Genomic DNA, 22,073 nt, shown 5'->3' with positions numbered 1-22,073 from the left:
AGCATGTTTGTTGTATGGGAGCCCCCCTTAAATATTTATTTAATTTTATTTTTAGTATTTTTGTTATAGCGGCAACAGAGATACATCATTTGTGAAAATTTCAACTGTCTAGCTATCGCGGTTTATGAGATATAGCCTGGTGACAGACGGACGGAGAGCGAAGTCTTAGTAATAGGGTCCCGTTTTTTACCCTTTGGGTACGGAACCCTAAAAAGGGCAATCTATGTTGGCGCCATCTATGCAAACCTTTGACAGTTGCCAACCCCATTGTCAGCGTGGTGAATCAGTTATCTTTAATCTAGGCTAGGGTTGAGATAAGTTTAAGACTAGAGCTAGAGATTATTCATGTGTAAGTAGGTTTTAGAGACACCCCACTAGCGTCCTTTAAGCGTTGGAAAATGGTGTCGCTGCGAAGTTGCGACAACCTTGCGTCGAGCAGAGGGCCTACCGCGAAACACATTCGACGTGTTGCCTCTCTGTCGCACTCGTAAATTCATACGTAAGTGTGACAGGGAGGCAACGTTCGCAGTAGGCCCTCAGCAGCCATAGAATTGACTAGACGCCAGCGCTCTGGAGACGTTAGTGCGGTTGTCACTTTTCTAAATCAAAGAGTTATGGTTGCAGAAGAGATATAAAATCTGCGACAAATTCGTGCTTCGTTGACTAACTACCACGAAATGGACTGCTATACAGCGCCATTTACTTCAGCCGTCAAACTGGACGGCTCAAATGGGCTTGGCCTGTCGAAGTATTTTATAAATGGCGCCAGCATAGCTTGCCCCGTAATTTTTTTTGGAATTTTATGGCCTGGATGCCCTTTGAGCCAAATCTCATAGAACAAAACGAGAGAAAGGGACAAGCTATGATGGCGCTATCTATGCAAACCTTTGACAGTTGCCAACCCCATTTTCTTAGATATAACATGTCTACTACAGTCTAACTCTTTTGCTTTTATTATTACCTACAGACTGATCAACATGACTGAGTCATTTCATCTTATTTATGTTCCAATATTTTTTTTGCAAGTTTCATTTTAAATAAAGGCGAAAATAAATAACAGACGTTTTATTCATAAGTAACAAGACAAATGTTTACCTTACAAATTAATTACGTAATGTACCTGCGCCAAAGAAAGCCCATATATATTTCAATATTTAATTTTCATAATTTTATAAGCGTCTATGTTCACTAGTAGCATTGAGAAATAAATGCAAAGAGTGCTCATTCCATACTTATTTTCATAGTCGGCATCATACCATAAGTTGCGACAAACCCGCAAGTTCATATTAAACACAAGAAAAATGAAAGGTTAAAATAACAATGGGCCTTCTTTGGTGTTCAAGAGTTATATTTTATATTTCTCAGGTCACAAACCGCAGCAAGTATCAAAATTGCAAAAATAAACCGACTTAGCAAACTATACAAAGCTAAGTTATTAGCTATTTGAATTATATCTGTCTTTCATCTGTTCTCTCAACTGAGCTTTATACTGTTCGTCCATCACCATCGCCCACTGTAGTCGTTTAACGCCAACTTTCCTAAGTTCGTCGTACGCTGTCCTGTATCGCTCGATAATTTCAAAATTCTCGCGCGACAAACTAAACAGCTCGCAGTTGGTGACAGCCACGGCCGTGGCAAAGCGCAGTTTGCGCTCGCTCATGAGCGTGGTCTCGCCGAAATGATCGCCATCCTCAAGGTGTTCTAATTCGTAGCCAGATTCCGTGTAAAACGCGACGGTGCCCTTGTTGATGAAGTACATACAATCGCCTGTAGAACCACAGAATAAATAATAGTATTAGGTACAGACGGTGTCTAAAACCCGCATTGCTGACGTTGGCGAGAAAACCGCTAGGCTCAAATGGGACTCGGCCGGTTACGTATACCGCATGCATCCGGAGAGGTGGGCTAGCGTAGCCACTTGATCCGGGATGACCTGGATAGCTTCCTGAACAACTGACCAGAGGAAACACCAAATCGGGAGTCGTGGAAATCAAGGAGAGAGGCCTTTGCCCAGCAATGGAACATTCAGGCTAGGAAAAAAAGGTACCTACAGAAGGTTCAATCTCTAACAAAATAAAATATGCAGGTACAGTCACGATTCTAAATGAGCCTAAACTTTTCCGTTTGCTGTTTATGACCCGGACTGAACACTTATATTCTATTTTACATTCATTAAGTTGAGTACCTAACAAAACTAAAAATTATTTTTAGCTTTTCAGTTCGATTTTAAACTGCAGTCGTGTTTTTTAATTTTTAATTAATTTATTTTATTTTATACATTTTAGTGACCATACAAACCAACCACATTTTTTATGATTTAAGGAAATTTAGTTGCTTTAAGGAGCTTTCATCATGTTGATCTTTGATATGTTAGCATAAAACGTGCTTAAATACCTAAATAGGTCGGACCCAAAAACCAGACGTATTTAAAAGTGCTATGGCTTAATATCTCTGTAACTACATAATTATTTCCTATTAGTTGGCTTTCGGCCTTCGCAATTAAGATACTTGGGGAAGCTGCAGAATGCGTGCACCTTTCTTACGCTCCGGGCCTTCGGCCCTACGCGAAGCTCGGCCTTCGGCCTTCGCAATTAAGATACTTGGGGAAGCTGCAGAAAGCATGCACCTTTCTTACGCTCCGGGCTTTCGGCCCTACGCGAAGCTCGGCCTTCGGCCTTCGCGATTGAGAAACTTGGGGAAGTTACATAAAGGGTGCACCTTTCTTACGCTCCGGGTCTTCGGCCCTACGCGAAGCTCAGCCTTCGGCCGTCGCAATTAAGATACTTGGGGAAGCTGCAGAAAGCATGCACCTTTCTTACGCTCCGGGCCTTCGGCCCTACGCGAAGCACGGCCTTCGGCCTTCGCGATTGAGAAACTTGGGGAAGTTACATAAAGCGTGCACCTTTCTTACGCTCCGGGTCTTCGGCCCTACGCGAAGCTCGGCCTTCGGCCTTCGCAATTAAGATACTTGGGAAAGCTGCAAAAACCGTGCACCTTTCTTACTCTCCGGGCCTTTGACCCTACGCGAAGCTCGGCCTTCAGCCTTCGCAATTAAGGAACTTGGGGAAGCTGCAAAAACCATGCACCTTTCTTATGCTCCGGGCCCTCGGCCCTACGCGAAGCTCGGCCTTCGGCCTTCTCGATTGGGACACTTGGGGAAGTTACATAAAGCGTGTACCTTTCTTACGCTCCGGGCCTTCGGCCCTACGCGTAGCTCGGCCTTCGGCCTTCGCGATTGAGAAACTTGGGGAAAATACATAAAGCATGTACCTTTCTTACGCTCCGGGTCTTCGGCCCTACGCGAAACTCGGCCTTCGGCCTTCGCAATTAAGATACTTGGGGAAGCTACAGAGAGCGTGCACCTTTCTTACGCTCCGGGCCTTTGACCCTACGTGAAGCTCGGCCTTCGGCCTTCGCAATTGAGGAACTTGGGGAAGCTGCAAAAGCGGCCAAGTGCGAGTCGGACTCGCCCATGAAGGGTTCCGTATTTAGGCGATTTATGACGTATTAAAAAAAAACTACTTGCTAGATCTCGTTCAAACCAATTTTCGGTGGAAGTTTACATGGTAATGTACATCATATATTTTTTTTAGTTTTATCATTCTCTTATTTTAGAAGTTAGGGGGGGGGGGGACGACACATTTTACCACTTTGGAAGTGTCTCTCGCGCAAACTATTCAGTTTAGAAAAAAATGATATTAGAAATCTCAATATCATTTTTGAAGACCTATCCATAGATACCCCACACGTATGGGTTTGATGAAAAAAAAAATTTTGAGTTTCAGTTCGAAGTATGGGGAACCCCAAAAATTTATTGTTTTTTTTCTATTTTTGTGTGAAAATCTTAATGCGGTTCACAGAATACATCTACTTACCAAGTTTCAACAGTATAGTTCTTATAGTTTCGGAGAAAAGTGGCTGTGACATACGGACGGACAGACAGACGGACAGACAGACGGACAGACAGACAGACAGACAGACATGACGAATCTATAAGGGTTCCGTTTTTTGCCATTTGGCTACGGAACCCTAAAAACCATGCACCTTTCTTACGCTCCGGGCCTTCGGCCCTACGCGAAGCTGGGCCTTCGGCCTTCGCGATTGGGAATCTTGGGGAAGCTACAGAGAGTGTGCACCTTGCTTACGCTCTGGGCCTTCGGCCCTACGCGAAGCTCGGCCTTCGGCCTTCGCAATTGAGTTATTGGGGAAGCTGCAAAAACCGTGCACCTTTCTTACGCTCCGGGCCTTCGGCCCTACGCGAAGCTCGGCCTTCGGCCTTCGCAATTAAGATACTTGGGGAAGTTACAGGAAGCACGCACCTGCCTTACGCTTCGGACCGTCGGCCATATGCGGAGTTCGGCCTTCGGCCTTCGTAATTAAAATACTCTGGTAAGTTGCAGGAAGAGCCCATCTATCTCAAGCTCCCAGTTTTTGCCCCCTACGCGGAGCTCGGCCTTCGTAATTAATATTCTTGGGAAATTTGGAAGCGCGCACCGAGCCTGTCTTATGCTCCGGGCCTTCAACCCTACGCGGAGCTCGGCTTTCGACCTTTGCAATTTGAATACTCGGGGAAGTTGCAGGAAGAGCCCATCTGCCGTACGCTCCGGGCCGTCATCCCTACGTAGAGCTCGGCCTTCGGTCTGACACTTTTACACCTTGTTCCGTCAAAGTGGGTGCAGAGTTATATCTGAAGACGGACTCTACAATCTCAGACTCTCTACAAAGAACTTTTACACTTTTCTATTCCTTTAGCGCAATTTAGAACATATTGGCTTGGTTTCAAAACAAGTAAAATATGATTAATATAATACCTACCTATGTATAATTTTTTTTATGATCAGCGGTCAAGCCACTTCCTTTGAATATCCCAACAATAGGATAATATTTGGTTTTATAAGATTAGCTTTTCTTACCATATTTTGTGAATTCTTACTTTCTCGAAATTAGACTTAAACCCTCATATTGTATATATATTATTGATCGTCTTTCAAAGCGCTTCATTTTGATGCCCTACTCGATGGGTTTGCAAGATATTTTTTTATAAATGTTTCGCAATATGGCGTATTTAGTCCGCCATATTGTTTTTATAATGACGTCATATAGCCTATGTCACTCGGGATGACGTAAGGATTCTAATGATACATCATACATCTAAATCGGTTCAGGCATTTAGCTGCTAGGGTGGAACAAAGAAACTTACATACCCACAAACATGAACGCTGAAAACAATACACTCCTTTTTTTGGGCAGTCGTGTAACCCTCCGTGCGCGAGTCCGACTCGCACTTGGCCGGTTTTTTTCTACGAGTATGGTAACAAGGGTGCGTCACACCTTACGACATACTTAGCCGTCATTATATATTTACTGGTGTAATACGAGGGGTATTCTCGGTATGAGAATGAAAACAAACAAGTACGAAAAGTTTGATATTTTTATTTTTCAATATACTCCCCCCCTATGTTCATACACTTAAAAGATCCATCAATTATTTTTTTTAATCCCTCGTAAAAATATTTTTTATCTTTCGTGTAAAAATGCTCCTCCACTGCCGCCTTCAATGCTTCATCGTCAGAAAATTTATTTCCACGCATATCCTTTTTAAGATTGGGGAGCAAAAAGAAGTCGCTGAGGGCTAAGTCCGGACTATACGGTGGGTGAGTAACAGTTTTAAACCCACATTCAACAATAGCTGCCTTGGCAATATGAGCAGTATGGACGGGGGCGTTGTCATGCAGAAGCAGAATACCTTTGGTTAACTTTCCTCGCCTCTTTTCTTTAATTACATCCTTTAATTGACGTAGAATGTTAGCGTAGTACTGTCCTGTGATATTTACACCTTTTTCTCTATAATCGATTAGTAATACTCCTTCACAATCCCAAAATATCGTGGCCATGACCTTGCCAGCTGAAGGGATGACCTTGAACTTCTTGGGATGAGCTGAACCCTTAATGTGCCACTGCATGGACTCTTGTTTACTCTCTGGGTCATAATGATGAACCCAGGTTTCATCTCCAGTAACTATTCTTTGCAGCACCTCATCAGGATTTTCACCGCACAGGTCAATAAAATCGGAACAACAAGCTACACGCATGTCTTTTTGAAGCCGAGTCAGCATTCGCGGAACCCATCTTGCACTTACTTTTGACATATTAAGATGGTCATGTATAATATCATGTACGGTACCAATAGAGAGATTGGTTACTTGTGCTATAGATTTTACCTTCACTCGACCATCTTCCAATATAAGTTTTTCCACTTTATCAATATTTTCTTGTGAAGTAGCTACTACAGGCCGGCCAGGTCTAGGGTCATCTTCAATACTCTCCCTTCCGCGTTTAAACTCACTTGACCACTTTTGAATGGTAGATAAAGAAGGAGCAGACTCACGGTAAACACAATCCATTTCCTCTTTTATGGTTTTTTGATTTTTACCCTGTTTTGTCAAGAATTTTATCACGCATCGATGTTCTAATTTAGTTAACATTGTCAATTCGCACATGATGTTCATGTTTGTTCAGCAATTGCAGAAAAACAAAAGACCATCTCGGTTCGAATTATACTTTTTTTTAATGTCAATGAATAAACCTTAGCGGCCAGTAACGAAAGAAATTTTAGAAGAGGTCGTAAGATATCAATACCGAGAATATTTTGAACGCCCCTCGTATGCTTACCCATAGTATTAATCTTGTAAATAATGTCCCCCTCAATGAAGATAGCAATCTGGAACTTGAGAGAGATCTCGATGAGCACAGCCCACGGCAACTGTTTGAGGAACTTCACGTCGCGCACCATATGCCGGCCCGTGTGCATAAGTATGTCTTCGTGCAGTTGGCCGGTGACGCAGTTTAGCATGGTGGACTCCTGAATTTTAAATTTAATTCTGTTAGTAAGTTCCTATAGTCTGTCAAGCAGGATATGTCAGCAATGTAAAGCAAACTAAAGTATGGTATCCCTATAGGGATACCACCTCTATGATCTATCTATGGGATGGCTTCCTAGGAAGCGAACCAAAAGCAGCAATGTAGTACATCGAACAACGATAAAATGTAAACAACAGTTTCACAGATAAGATATAAATGACACGCGATTTTCGAACAGTTCAAACGTAGTGTTGCTAACCCGCGAAGATTTGCTTGACCAAGTATATATCTCAAATCTCAAGGGCTCTTCTACATGTCAGTACTTAAATCATTACGGAACTGATTACTTCTTACCACAAAGAAGTGCGACCTGAACCGGATCGCATAAAACTTGAGAATTTTCTTCTTAATCCACGGCGGGAAGCGTCTCTGGTTCATGTAAGTCCGGATCTGCAGTAACATCATATAGTACTTCGCCTTAGACGATTGCGTACCGAACAGAGCTATCATGTATTTGAAGGAGCAGTGTAAAATTAGGCACTGCAATCAAAACAAAAACTAAGTTTACCGCCTCACGTCTCGGCCAGAACATTGAGCGACTTGCGACGGCGGCAACGATAACCATCGGACCTTTCGTTCTTACCTATGGTTGTCGCCGCCGTAAAGGCCGCCAGCCGTCAGTAGTAGCGAGCGACAAGCGGCGCTTTCAGCGTGGCGTGCCGCGTCTAGCGTCCAAGAGATGCACTAAGGCTGCGGTCGTACTGCAGACGCCGCACGCAGCCGACAACGTCACGTCGCACGCAGCGTCTGAATGGTGTTGGCGGGGGGACGCCGCACGCAGCGAGCGAAAACGACCACTCCCGAGCATTCTCGAACACACCATTCAGACGCTGCGTGCGACGTGACGTTGTCGGCTGCGTGCGGCGTCTGCAGTACGACCGCAGCCTAACGCTGCTCATTTGTTTAAAATGGACGCCGCGCCGCACGCCCCGCTGTGGCCCTGCTCATGAAGCGGCAAATAATTTTGGCCACTAAGCGCTACTTTCACCATCCCACTAATCCGGGGTTTAACCGTTAACCCTGTGTCAAATTGTACTGGTAACCCTGGTAACTCCGGGTTCAACCGGTTAAACCGCGGGTTAGTGGGTTGGTGCAAGTGGCGCTAAAAGGCTTCAAGTCTAGCATTGACACTGTTGTACGTAGGTAGCATACGACGTTGAGACAAGACCAAGATGCTTCGGTGTTTACTCAAAAATCATTGGTCGTATACCATGAGGCATTGGTCTTTATGTGCTTATTATTCAAAGAACGTTTACTTAATATAGTTTGTCAAAGGACTGTCTAATTTCAAACACAGAGAAAATAATACTATCTTTGTCTTACGCTAGTATACTGGCACCCAAAAGAAAAGGATGAGTATAGTTTTTTTTTGTTCTTATTTAGTGACTAATTGGTTTAACCAACTATATTAAGTAGAGACTTACTTGGGCATTAATGAAGGAAAGTGTGGTAAATATTTCGAATTCCCCGTCGTACACCAGGAGATGTAAATTCGAATTCTTTCTTAACATGTTCACTGGAAGAAAAATAAATGTGTGCGGATTTGGATATTTAGCCCAGTTTTATACTTACTCGCAGAAGAAGAATAAAAGCCGGCCAAGTGCGAGTCGGACTCGCGTACCATTACGCAAAAAACGGCAAAAAAATCACGTTTGTTCTATGGGAGCCCCACTTAAGTATTTAATTTTGTTTTTAGTAGGTATTTGTATAGCGGCAACAGAAATGTAGCATCTGTGAAAATTTCAACTGGGTAGCTAAGTCATGAGTTACAGCCTGGTGACAGACAGACGGACGTACGGACAGCGGAGTCTTAGTAATAGGGTCCCGTTTTTACCTTTTGGGTACGGAACCCTAAAAAGTATTACCTACATAGTTAACCTCCTAAGGCCCAAGGTCCTACCTATAGTACTTCTTCAGTTCGATGAAATTTAAACCATATTCAATTGGACCAGAGTTGCATTTCCTTTGTTTCGTTAAATTTTCAAACAAATAAAATCAACACTATTCCCTGCACTATAGGTTCAAACTTCGATCAACACGGAAGAGATGCGGCATTCGCAATATTTCCCCTCTGCCTAGGTACAAGATCAACTGATCTAGCGCGGGTAATAAAACTAGTTGCGCTCGGATTTTTAACTAGACCGAGTCCAGACGCGCGAGTGAACACAGCAGCAGAAAAAATGCCTAATTGCTTAGTTTTTTGTTGTACTAAGAGGTCGGGGACATCAAATTTACAAAAAGAAGGTGTTACATTTCACATGTAATATTTTTTTTACATATCATACGTTTAATTACATTTAAACACAATTATTATATTTTAGTCTCATGTAATTGCTGGATTTATCGATTTTGCTCGCCCAGTACAAATTGCGGATCGGTCGAGCGACAAATCCGTCTTCTCATCTCTCAGAAAACAATAAAATTCTTTGGCGAAAATGTGTTAGTGTGCGTGTTGTGACACTTGTGACTCGTCCTTACACAAAAACAGATCGAGGTGTGCAAGATTTGTCTGTGTAGGGTGTCATTTTCTATGTATTTGTGTCGTCATTACAGATTAGATTTTGTATGTAAGTGTGTGAGAAGTGCGACTGTGTGCACGTTCCCCCCCGCGAAAAATGGCAGAATGATTTGTATGTCAAGATATCGCTTGGGCCTATCCCTTCCGACGTGTCGGAAGCCCGTGTTGATCGAAGGGTTCAAATATCAGTCGCAATATTTGGGTTTTGCATTTGTACGGCTGGGCCTTAGGAGGTTAAAACTCACCAGCCCTCATCAGACCATACATCAGTCGCACCTCCCCCGGCTTGTCCCACAGGTCTGCAATAGTAATCCAGGAGCTGTTCCTCGGGTGCACGGGCTGGTAGCTTCCCTCGATGTAATACTCGAACACGAATTGGATCACCATGTTCCAAGACAAATATGTAAACAGGTACAGTAACAGCTCTAGCGCGGTTTTTGTGAGCACCTGTAGATAACTTTTTTACTGAATTACTTAAACTATTAAGATATATTATAATCGAATGCCGAAAAGGGCCTTTATTTACCTATTACATTCCTAAGTTATATTTATTTCTATGTAGGTAATCTTAGCATGTATTAACCTAAGTAGTACAGTCAGCATCAACTGCTTGAGGTGCTACTTATTCAGATTTTAAAATCTGTTATGATTTTGATATGTTACGATGGCTTAATTGCGCTTATCGATGCGCGCGAGTTGCAGAGAGTCGTGTCATAAAGCATCTGGCTCCTGCTTATTGGTGCGCGCGAGTAATGCTGGATCGTGTAAAAGTCATAACATATGGTTAAACAGACAGAATCTTACCTTTATTCTCAAAACCGTGCATATATTGCTATGATACTTGAACATAACGAAGTACTCAATAGACAAAGCTGAGCACGCAGCTCGCACAAAATGCGGATAGTTTGATATTTCGGAATACATTTTGTGGATCGCGCAAAACAGATGCATGAAATCCACTAGCATCCATGAGAAGAAATAGTTCTTTAAAATCTTGTAGCGGTTGAATTCTATGCGTTGTCTGTTTTTACCGTCCACGAAGCCGGTAAGGAGATTGATAGGGATATCGACGGCGACAAAGGCGATGTGGTTAAAGTCTAAAAAAATAAAGAGCGGATCCTAAAAAAACAAAAAAAAATGTATAACATGCTGATTGCTAAAACATGAAACATAAGATAAACGTACTAGTGCTCGACATGCTAATGCCCCATAGATGGCACCCTGATGTAACCTCTATTGACATTACACTCTAAAAAATTACGACCAACTAAGAGCAGTTTTCTCTTAGTTGACGTTAAGTTAATTACAACAATAACGATCTTATATAAATCAAAGAAAGCTGATTACTTAAAACAATAAGTGTATCTGTGATTGAACTAATAAAGTAGGTATGTTATTAATCCTAACAATTGTATACTTTGCATCTATCATTAACTTATTGGCATAATTATGTAACGTAGGTTGATTCAATCCTTAACAGCCCTTAGTTGATCTTGCTAGGATCAATTAGTTAGCATAATTATTTTTCATGTAAATATTGAACAAGATCTTAATTGGTTCAGTTACATAGATATAGTAATAGCAATCAGAATTACCTTATTTGATGTGTCTAAGTTCTTGTTAGGCTCGTATGGAATCAAGGTGCTTGATTACGACTATCAAGATATTGATAGGGCCAACCAAATTTTTTTAGAGTGTAAGTTTCAAGTTGACATGTACTGGGACCGCGTCGAGCACCAGTACGTTTACCTTACTTAATTTATTAAGCGAGAAGAGATCATGGCAAATTTAACAGTTTTGAATGATTCACAATTAGTTTTAGAAGACTTATATCGACCGGGATATGAACTTTGATTAACTTTTGTATTGTTTTCGAGCTCCCGTTATTTCGACGCAGTTACATGCATCTTGTACACGGGTAACTGAAGATAGCTGGTGGCTGTCAAAGTTGTGTAGACCGCGCTTGGTCTACCCTCAATCGAGCGCGTCGGCTGCCTTCGATTTCAACTTTAACACCCACCCGGTATATTCAGTTACCCGTGAACAAGATGCATGTTCTGCGTCGAAATATCGGGAGCATGAAAATAATACAAAAGGTAATCACGGTCCATATTCCGGTCGATAATAAGTCATGGCAAATTTTATTAGAATAGATTAGAAATAATTTTATTCATGAGCACAATCACAAAATAGAAAATTATACATAATAGAGAAACATATAAGAGGATAAAGTGCCACAAAATGGTCTCATCTCAGCATGTTGCTGGCGACTTCCAGCGCTTCCGATAAGACCATCCGGTGAAACAAGGGACTGTATAACCTTTACCTAATACCATCCGTGAACCAAACTAACGACCGGGATCGAAAAACTTTTCATTGACACTTGAATGCTCGTAGCATGAGTAAAGAAGACCAGTATAACCCTGGTCGTCAGTTTTTTTTGCGGACAGGTAACACAGCATTTAGACAAGAGCCACGGGCACGTGAACACTGAAACGTCTGCCCTACTTTTGTTTAATTTTATGGCGGTCGGCGTCAGCGTTGAGCGTGAATTTCATGGCCCTCTAGAATGGATGACAGATTCCATCATCAATAAGTGGTATCTAGATGAGACAATTTTTCGCCAATCCGATGAAATTCTCCGATCGAATCAGCAGGTGCGGACACATAAATGCCAATTTTCATAGTAATTATCTATGGAATGAATTTTCCTGATCAAATCAATTGATTTGATCAGTCATGTCTGGATACCACTATAAATACACAAATACAAAGACATAGAGCGTCTTATAGATGCGTCTGGTGACCAGAGGGCTGGCAGCTACTTCGGCCAGAGACTAAGGTGACGCTGCCAGTCTTCTGGGCACCTCACATGACAGCGACCTGGGGTGCATTTTTTATTTATAAGTTTATTTATAGGATTATTTTAATTTTTATAATGCATGTAGTTTAGCCTTATTGTTTAGTTTGTATTTTTATGTCCCAATAAAAAATGGAATTTCCATGAATACACAATAACATAAATACTTACTTCATCTCTAGGCTTTCTGCTGGAGATCCATAACGGCAGGAACAATATCATACTGATGAGTGTGGTGAAAACGAACGCCTCAGCCCAGACACGTAGTTTGCTGAATGGGTGTATGGTGAACGGGTACTTGGTGAATTGGCGGTGTTTCTCTGCACACAGACCTGCGTAGGACCTATGGCAAAGAGTAATATAATATATACTTACTCGTAATTAACCTATGGTAGCTAGTCACCTTCGCCGTAAATTTACGACAATAAATACAGTACCTTATAAGTTAGTACGTATACTACTCACTTAAACATAGAGATAGCTCTTATATCGTTAAAGTTAACCGCAGTGAGGTCCAAAATGAATCTTCTGAGCCGACTGCATTTAATCTCATATTTATTTTGCAGGTTAGTCAGGGAACATTTGTGTAGTTTAAAATATTTCTTCCTTTCCTTCCAAGCTTCACTATTATCAGTTGTTTTATTAGTTGGTTTATCGGTTTTATTTTCTGTTGACATGATTATTTAAATTATTTTTTACAATTTATTAACTAAAAATGAGATAACGCTTTCCAACAGTAAATAATGTCAGCGATGGCTATCAGTACCTATAGACAGGGCAGACAGGGTGACAACACTGACAACAGATTGACAGCAGCGGTCAAACCATGAATCTAGTATTTTAACTGGATCAGGCATGAGGGATGGGGGAAAATGACCGAACGGGATAGTCTTATTATGTATCTTTCAGTAGGAGTAGCAGCTATCAGCGAAAGCGCTATTATTGTTTGTCCTTGTCACAGTCACATTTTTTTATTCCCCACCTCGACTGGCAGTATCTAAAGAGGATTAGGTACCTCCACCTCTGACAAAAAAAGGCTCTAGAGAAGAGAGGAAGAAAGACAAATGCACTAATGTTAATGTGCTATGATAAAGCTACATACCTAGCATCTGTTTATTATGGATAGCTTTATCCATCTTTATCCACGTGATAAAATAACTGTCACTGTTTAACACCGTGGGAAAGAAAGTGACGGACACCGTTTTATCACGCTGTCACGTAGACAAGAACGACCATCATATCCGTACAGATAGGGATTGTGTTAAGACCCCTAGATGTGAATAAAGTGTGAGATTTATAACTAGAATGAATTGCTAATATGTATTTACAGCAGTTACTTGTGATTTTGCGCATTCAGGGAGCAGGAAGAAGGATGGAATAGTACCTAAGCAAGAAAAATAAGAAAATACATAGTATTGTATTTAAATATGTCATTTTATTAGTTATTTTGTACTAACATCCATGGTATAACATTCGTTCTACCTCGCTTCCATACTTCTGAACAGGTTTTCGAACAGAATACAGCACTCAGAATAACAGTTTCCGTTCTGTCGATGAGGATTATATCCCTGAAAAAAAAACGAAAAAATATGAACAATACCTACGAATATAAAATTATGCACCGTGGATCCGAATGTAGGTGTGCTGCAAATATCTTATTTCTTGCGGTAAGTATGAGTCCAATCTTATTCCGAAATTCTTGAGTAAGATAAGTCAAAAACGTTTTTGAAGAAAACAACGGACGCAATTTTTTTCGTTTTGACTGTACCATTCCTATTATTTTTATTTTTTCTTCTGTTGTTCTTGGTTCTTGATAACCTATTTTCCTCTTTAATCAAGTATATTTTTTGAGATTAACATAAACATTCATTACATATAGTTGTTTTTTTTTAGCATTAGAAAGAACTTGAAAAAACGCTTTTTAGCGCTATTAAATCAGTAACTATTAGTACCTACTATTACTTATGAAAGCAGAAGAATATAAATGATCGTATTAGATTCATAATTGTTACATATTTGCCGTAACTTATAAATATTTTAAAAAATGTGTTTTTCAAATAAAAGACACATCAAGATTGTTTACCTTATTTCTAATGCTAAAAAAACGAACTATAATTCATATGGTGATTGTAATGGCGAATATAGACATTGATATCATCGTACGTTTAAAATATTAAGTCCGTCCCATACATTCTATTACGAAATTCTAACTCAGGTCACATAAAATCCTTCTTGACAAGCCTAGATCATCTGAAGCCCTAAAACCCTACTCAAAATATGAGCGTCCGAAATGTAAATCAGGCAATTTCTTACCCAAGGCAGAACTCATATAACACGAAATCAAATATAGGTTTCTTGCAAGCGACGTTCTCACAGTTCGATATAGGTCCCACACGTAATTCTCTCTTCATAAAATCTGGTAGAAAGCTGAAGTATTTATCCACTATATCAGATGGTGCGTAAATTCTTTGCTCTTTTGTATTATTCCCATTTTTAAAAACAGATGGTATGACTTTGAATTCGTAGTTGCCATTTTTGTCTTCGCTTTGTATGTTTTTAGATTCCAGATTAAAATTTAAGAAGTTTTGAATATTTGACACATTTCGGTTATAATAATCTGAATAAATGCTTGGTGTGTCTGTTGATAGCTTTTTGGCGGTTTCTGATATGATCTGATACATTCTTCTTCGGCATAGTTCGTATAGATTTGGTGGCGAATATGCACTTTCCAATATATTTTGGTGTTGCGGTGGACACTGTATATCTGTTTTATGGGAGCTGTTCTCATTGGTTATGGTCAGTCGGCATACTTGTATATTCGTAGAAATTGCTTGAGGTTTTCTGAAACAAAAAATGCATGTTATATTTTCGATAAGAAAGCATGGATTAGGCTGTTTGAAGTAGGTCCGTTACATATACATACACCTACAATAGTTTTATGGGAACACTAAAAAAAAATAAGTAGGCAAGTAGGTAAATTATAAGATTCATCGATTTAAATATTTTCTACTGTAAGACCCCAGGCTCTACTGTGTTATTAATAACCTATATATTACTGTGTGTGTACACACACACGTGTGTGTGTAATTCCGTAAGAGTTCAAAGTGCGGTAATTCGACGACGCCTTGATTTGAGCGGTCAATTTCATGGGAGGCGGAATGATCTCGTGATCTATCAACTTTGCTACCAAGGATATAAAATTAGAGTAATTAGCTTACCCCATTCCGAAGCTCCTAGTCTGCTGGTCCCTAAACATGTGGTACCACAAAGAGAAGGGTATCGCCTTCAAGCTGTTCCTCCAGAATCGGAACTCGCAGTGGTGCTGGTTGAACACGGGACGTTGGGGCAGCCATTGCAAATAATTATCTGGAATCAAGAGAAATCAATGTTTTTATTTCAATTTCTGTACTTTTCTTCAAACAATATGTAGGTAGGTACCCGGGCACTCTTAAATTACACATTTCTTGGAACTTTGTAGGAAATATTATGTTATTTTCATAAAAATATGTTCCATAATATCAATATCTAGATGGACAAGGACTGCACAGGATCGGGAAGAATCGAAAAAGTGGGGGAGGCCTTTGTTCAGCAGTGGGAGATTATAGGCTCCTAATAATAATAATAAATCAATATCCAGAGAGGAAAATGGGGACTACGTTTGGAGAAACGGCCGTTCCCCTTCCTCTTAACAAGCAGGATTTGAAATCTTCCAATATCCGATACAATAAAGCATTAAGTAGTAAATAGCTATCCCCAACAAATCTTATAAATCGATGACCACCCGAAATAGGTCAACCAAATGAGGAAACCTTGATTTATCTTAGACAGTTAGTTATCCGAGCAAACATTAAATCACTAAACAACCATACAAACTTCAACCTTACCACATCGGCTTAAGGTATAATATGGTTGGTAGACAACGATGTAACGGCTAGTCTATTCAAGAAACCTCTCTTTCTCGATTGGGAACTTGTTCCAGTGTAAGTTGATCTCTTGATTCGAAGCAGATACGTGTACCTATACATAGGACAGAATCATAATGGTTAGTCTGAAGTTGACTAGCCAGTAACCTTTGTGAACAGTCGAATTTCCCAAGCTGTATATTGCTTATTTTGCGGTGTCAAATTCTAAATCTAGTTGTAGCAACAAGACAGCTGATTATTTAACTCTATTATTTAAATTGCCGAGTTCATCGATTTTTTTCTTTTTGTGGTGAACAATAAAAAGCGGCCAAGTGCGAGTCGGACTCGCCCATGAAGGGTTCCGTATTTAGGCGATTTATGACGTATTAAAAAAAAACTACTTGCTAGATCTCGTTCAAACCAATTTTCGGTGGAAGTTTACATGGTAATGTACATCATATATTTTTTTTAGTTTTATCATTCTCTTATTTTAGAAGTTAGGGGGGGGGGACACACATTTTACCACTTTGGAAGTGTCTCTCGCGCAAACTATTCAGTTTAGAAAAAAATGATATTAGGAACCTCAATATCATTTTTGAAGACCTATCCATAGATACCCCACACGTATGGGTTTGATGAAAAAAAAAATTTTGAGTTTCAGTTCGAAGTATGGGGAACCCCAAAAATTAATTGTTTTTTTTCTATTTTTGTGTGAAAATCTTAATGCGGTTCACAGAATACATCTACTTACCAAGTTTCAACAGTATAGTTCTTATAGTTTCGGAGAAAAGTGGCTGTGACATACGGACGGACAGACAGACGGACAGACAGACATGACGAATCTATAAGGGTTCCGTTTTTTGCCATTTGGCTACGGAACCCTAAAAAAGTAGGGTGTATTGCGGTAATTTCGTATGTTCCAAAACTCAATTGAAATTCACCCAAAGTTCCATCATAATAAAGAGTGACTGAGTCCCTTTTCAGAATTATCCGAAGGTTTTCGACATTTGTAATCACCCGAATACACCTATTTATAATTGTAAATTATAATTGTGACTAGGTACTTTATTCTTTGCGCTTGGCGAGCTTTACGACCGATGGTAAAAGCAAACTAGTATGTAACTGGGTCGAGTAAACTTGACTACTGTAAACCGGCGTTAACATATATTCGGTTTATAGCAAATAATACTAAATTTTTTACAGTGTATTTTGCGTGGGTGGGATTTCAGTAAAGTGCTACGGACCTCGAGACCCTGTTTTCATTAAAAAAAACGTGTTTATAATTTTTATCCTAATATGCCTTATAGAAATGATTGTTAGCTTATATGTTACTTACGTTATTACATCAAATTACGTTTCGTTTAAGTTTAAATCAGAATTTATTCAGGACTCACATGTGAGTCACTGGCCCTGCGGAACTGTTTGAGCATGACCCATACGCTGAGTCGCTGGCCCTGAATGGGTTAACAAAGTAAATACGCATACGTCAAAATTGTTTTTATGCTTTAATGCTTACAGTGCTCTTCTTAGGTACCTATATGGTATCATTTTAGGAAAAATATCTAGGAGACCGAGCTTTGCTCGGAAACCATATAAAAACTGAAAAATGCGCGTTTTCCCAGAGATAAGACCTAGCTACATCGATTTTTCGCCCCCGAAAAATATAATCAATTTTATGGAAATCGTTAGAGCCGTTTCCGAGATCCCCGAAATATTATATATATATATATATATATATATATATATATATATATAAATAAATAAACAAGAATTGCTTGGTTAAAGGTACTGGAATCCAGCAATTTTTGGAGCTAATCTTATTTATTACTTGAGGATTCCACACGCAATGTCACACTCTTAAAGCCGTTACCTATTTTATTAGTATTTTATGACAACACGCAACCACAAATGTAAATAAAGCGACGCAGTAATTATTTTTAACAACAATTTCACCAGAAATACTCGGTTATCTAAATAACAGGGTTGAATAACATGTCAAAAAAGTTTCATTCAGTAAAAAAAACTTTGATATAATATATATTATGGCGTTGTCAACGAAAAGTAATATAAAAAAATTAAATGATTAACAATTCGACCAAACAAAAAGGATATGGAAGCCGGTAGTAATTGGTTCAATAAGTTTTTGGCAAAAATGTAATTTTTGGTACAAGCTTTTATCGCTGACTGTACTTTTCTTTCCACATGCAACTCTTAACAATTCTTAAAACCCCAAACACAATTAGGTTGCGTTGTTTCATCACAGAGTTCCTATGGCTACCTCGTATCTCTATCATCAGATTAGCTCGATGGTACCATAATATTGCATTGTCACCCGACTCACTTATGTATGCAAATTTTCAGCTTCATTGGAAGTTGGGAAGTGGGTCAAATTTAATTTGCAAGATTTGTTCGAACACGTGATTTAAATAGTAGCAGGGTTGAATAATATGCCAAAAAAACCGGCCAAGTGCGAGTCGGACTCGCGCACGGAGGGTTCCGCACCATCAACAAAAAATAGAGCAAAACAAGCAAAAAAACGGTCACCCATCCAAGTACTGACCCCGCCCGACGTTGCTTAACTTCGGTCAAAAATCACGTTTGTTGTATGGGAGCCCCACTTAAATCTTTATTTTATTCTTTTTTTAGTATTTGTTGTTATAGCGGCAACAGAAATACATCATCTGTGAAAATTTCAACTGTCTAGCTATCACGGTTAGTGAGATACAGCCTGGTGACAGACGGACGGACAGCGGAGTCTTAGTAATAGGGTCCCGTTTTTACCCTTTGGGTACGGAACCCTAAAAAGATTTTGGAATGATGATTTCCATGATAGATCTATCATATGTCCTTTCCTAGCCTTCAGTGGCATCTGGTCTAGAGTATCAAAATGTCTAGGGTATCATAATGTCTCCGTATACAAAATGTCCAAGTGTTAATATAGTAACCTAGTTGTCAGCGTCGCCCTCCCAGCTTTTTTGTCCTCTTTCCACAGCACGCAAGATCTCGCCAATAAAATTTTTTGCCCTCCCGCCGACAATATCTGCATCCAAATACAGATCGAGGCCAAAAATGCTTGGACGCAAGCCTGCCCGGAAAATCCAATCCCAGCCTTCGTACATTCACAAAAACTTTGGGATGAGCCCCTCTGCAGAGCCACCTTAAAATCTCTTATTGATAATGCTCAAAGCCCTGCAGAGCGCGCTCGCCTCCTAGCCGTTTCGGAGCCAGAGTCGGGGCTCTGGCTCCATGCGTTGCCATCCCCCAACATAGGCACCCTCCTTGAGAGAACGACCCTCACACTCGCTACCAGTCTGCGATTGGGGGTCAAAACCAATGAGCCCCACCGCTGCCGCTGTGGCTCCAATGTTGACGAGCTGGGCCACCACGGCTTGTCCTGCCAGAGAAGCGCGGGCCGCATCTCTCGCCACGCCTCCCTGAATGATGTCATCCGGAGGGCGCTTGCTTCCGTTAGCGTGCCGGCCATCCTTGAGCCGAACGGTATCGCACGCGACGACGGCAAGCGGCCCGACGGGATGACACTCATTCCTTGGAGGCTGGGGAGGACGCTTGTGTGGGACGCCACCTGCGTTGACACGCTCGCACCGTCCCACCTACAGGCGACCTCCGTCAAGGCGGGAGCTGCGGCTACAACCGCTGAACAGAACAAGCGGCGCAAATATGCTGTCCTCGGCGAGGGCTACATATTTGCGCCGTTTGGCGTAGAGACTCTGGGACCGTGGGGGCCTAGCGCAAAAAGCTTTTTTAAGGAAATGTCCCAGCGTCTCATTGACACCTCAGGTGACCGGAGGGCTGGCAGCTACCTCGGACAGAGGATAAGCCTGGCCATCCAAAAAGGTAACGCTGCCAGCCTTCTGGGCACCATATCGCATGATGAAGGTGACCTGGGGAGCATTTTTTACTTATAAGTTTTGTTTAAGATTTGTTTTATTTTAGTTTTAATTTTAACGTTTAGTTTCTTGTTTTTCTCCATTGTGTTTAAATAATATTGACCAATTATAAAAAAATACCATAGTATCGATATGACGACAATATTAACTTGACTAGAATAATATCATAAAGACTAAACTATCAATATGACTAGAATGCTTCGAAATAATCAAAGTAACAAATCTTAGAGATAAAGGAAAAGTGGAAGTGGACTGGGTATCGTTAGCAGACGTTTCTGCTTGATAAAAATAAATCAAAGTAACGCCTAAACAAATGTCTTCAAAATAGGAGTTCGCTCTTAGGTTTAGGATTCTGGTGGCATTTTTTAGCACAAGTAATGCAGTGGAGTCGCCATTGTATATTTTTGTACATATTTGAATAAATGCATAACTAAATGATAAATGCCTATAATGTGGATTTTGTAATATAACATTTAAATAAATCTTAGTTATTTTATACCTAGATTTAAAATATTTCTTTCGATAAACCCTAGACATTTTGATAGTCTAGACCAGATGTCACTGAAGGTTTTCAAAATGTAGTGTCGATAATCTAGTCATTTTGATAATATTGACATTTTGATAATCCAGTCAATTTTATAATATTGACATTATGATAATCTAGTCATTTTGAAATTATGTCATTTTAATATTGTAGTCATTTTGATAGTGTGGACATTTTGAATTCATCATTTTGTACAGTTAGACTTTCTGGTTACATGGACATTTTGATACTCTAGACCAGGTGCCACTGAAGGTTTCCTAGGACTCAAACTATCTCTACAGCTCAATTTAGTCGGTTCAGCGGTATAAGCGTGAATAGATGACTGACAGATAGACTATCAGAGTTATATTCGCATTAATAGGGATTTATTGTTATTGTGTTTCTATTTCACTACATAAGGGCAAGAAAGGAATTAGGAAACAATTAAATGTTGGGTTCGATAAATACCTATTGTAACGAGGAATAATTATTTGAATTTCGATGTGTTATATAAAAAAAAATTAGAATGGATTAGGTACGGTCCAAAAAATAGGAGTGGAGTGGAGTTTGCCATAGTAATAGTGCTACAGATTGTACGGCACCGCGACCTTGGTCCGGTCAGCCTTACCTCGCTTTCGCTCTAAGCGTTCTCAAAAAGCTACAACACAACACCAACATACTATAATAAACAGGTCTAGATACCACAAACCGATAGATACCGCAGCGCTCTCAGCTCCGCGATCCTCAGCGGCAACTCCGTTAATTCATTCTCGTCCAATATTAGGAACTTCAAGCCCCTGACATCGCCTATCTCATCCGGTATGTTCCTCAATCTATTCCCGCTAACATCGAGACACTTTAGACTCCGCAACTTCGATATCTCTCGAGGCAACACCGCTATATCGTTGCCGCTTAAGTAAAGGCTCTCCAGGTGCTCCAATCTGCCGATGTCGCTCGGCAGATTAGATATTAGATTCTCCTTTAAATATATATCAGTTATTTCTGATTCTTCACCCTTTAGCAAATGTAAAGGGAACTCGGTGAAGCCTCTATAATTCCAATGCAGAACAACCGTTGGTAAGTTATTATCACTGTAATCCATTTTTAAATATCATTACACTTAAACACACTTTTTAGTTTTTTTTTTTGGCTGATTTTCGTAGCCTTAGTCCGAAATTAAAAATAAAACGAAGAAGCCAGTTGTCTTTGATCCCGTCGGCCGTATACTGCATCCCGTAGCGAACGCGCGAAGATATTTTTAAAACTATAGCAAGGTCTCGTATAAGAATTATTATGCCAGACGGAATATAGGTGAAACGTTAAAATAACGATAACAATTGTAAACGTGTGATTGAGTTTTTAAACTGAAATAGCTGACCTGATTTATAAGGCGACTATATTAAATTATTAATGTTTGCGTGCATTTGTTGCTAGCATGAAA

General features: G+C 40.2%; 2 protein-coding genes across 2 annotated transcripts; both read right to left on the bottom strand.

Annotated features, from left to right (window-relative positions):
- Positions 1–1,435: 1,435 nt before the first annotated feature.
- On the bottom strand, positions 1,436–13,435 carry LOC134652692 (uncharacterized). The gene is made up of 7 exons (XM_063507855.1): positions 13,402–13,435; positions 12,471–12,619; positions 9,685–9,886; positions 8,346–8,437; positions 7,216–7,401; positions 6,673–6,862; positions 1,436–1,767 (listed from the first exon to the last, which is right to left on the bottom strand). Exons 1-7 carry the CDS (start codon positions 13,433–13,435, stop codon positions 1,436–1,438), a joined length of 1,185 nt encoding a protein of 394 aa, XP_063363925.1.
- Positions 13,436–13,704: 269 nt separating this feature from the next.
- Positions 13,705–21,778, bottom strand: LOC134652834 (leucine-rich repeat-containing protein 28-like). Its single transcript, XM_063508023.1, has 4 exons — positions 21,335–21,778; positions 15,518–15,665; positions 14,613–15,140; positions 13,705–13,867 (listed from the first exon to the last, which is right to left on the bottom strand). The coding sequence occupies exons 1-4, from the start codon at positions 21,732–21,734 to the stop codon at positions 13,738–13,740; spliced, it is 1,206 nt and encodes a 401-aa protein (XP_063364093.1). The 5' UTR covers positions 21,735–21,778; the 3' UTR covers positions 13,705–13,737.
- Positions 21,779–22,073: the final 295 nt, after the last annotated feature.

Source organism: Cydia amplana, chromosome 12, assembly GCF_948474715.1.
Source record: "Cydia amplana chromosome 12, ilCydAmpl1.1, whole genome shotgun sequence".
In the NCBI taxonomy this organism is placed as follows: Eukaryota; Metazoa; Arthropoda; class Insecta; order Lepidoptera; family Tortricidae; genus Cydia; species Cydia amplana.
The sequence above is the reverse complement of the archived record's forward strand: the minus strand, read 5'-3'. Positions and strand labels throughout refer to the sequence as shown.

Bases quoted from the DNA above. Each gene is read 5' to 3' on its own strand.
- LOC134652834 (XM_063508023.1), bottom strand. From the start codon at position 21,734: ATGGATTACAGTGATAATAACTTACCAACGGTTGTTCTGCATTGGAAT. The intron at 15,666-21,334 runs GTATCTAGACCT...TCTTGATTCCAG, and splicing joins GCGGTATCTATCGGTTTGTG to ATAATTATTTGCAATGGCTG. The intron at 15,141-15,517 runs GTAAGCTAATTA...TTTTTGTTTCAG, and splicing joins ACTAGGAGCTTCGGAATGGG to AAAACCTCAAGCAATTTCTA.
- LOC134652692 (XM_063507855.1), bottom strand. From the start codon at position 13,435: ATGGATAAAGCTATCCATAATAAACAGATGCTAG. The intron at 12,620-13,401 runs GTATGTAGCTTT...GTCTGTGTGCAG, and splicing joins CCATAATAAACAGATGCTAG to AGAAACACCGCCAATTCACC. The intron at 7,402-8,345 runs GTAAGTCTCTAC...TTTTGATTGCAG, and splicing joins TTTCCTTCATTAATGCCCAA to TGCCTAATTTTACACTGCTC.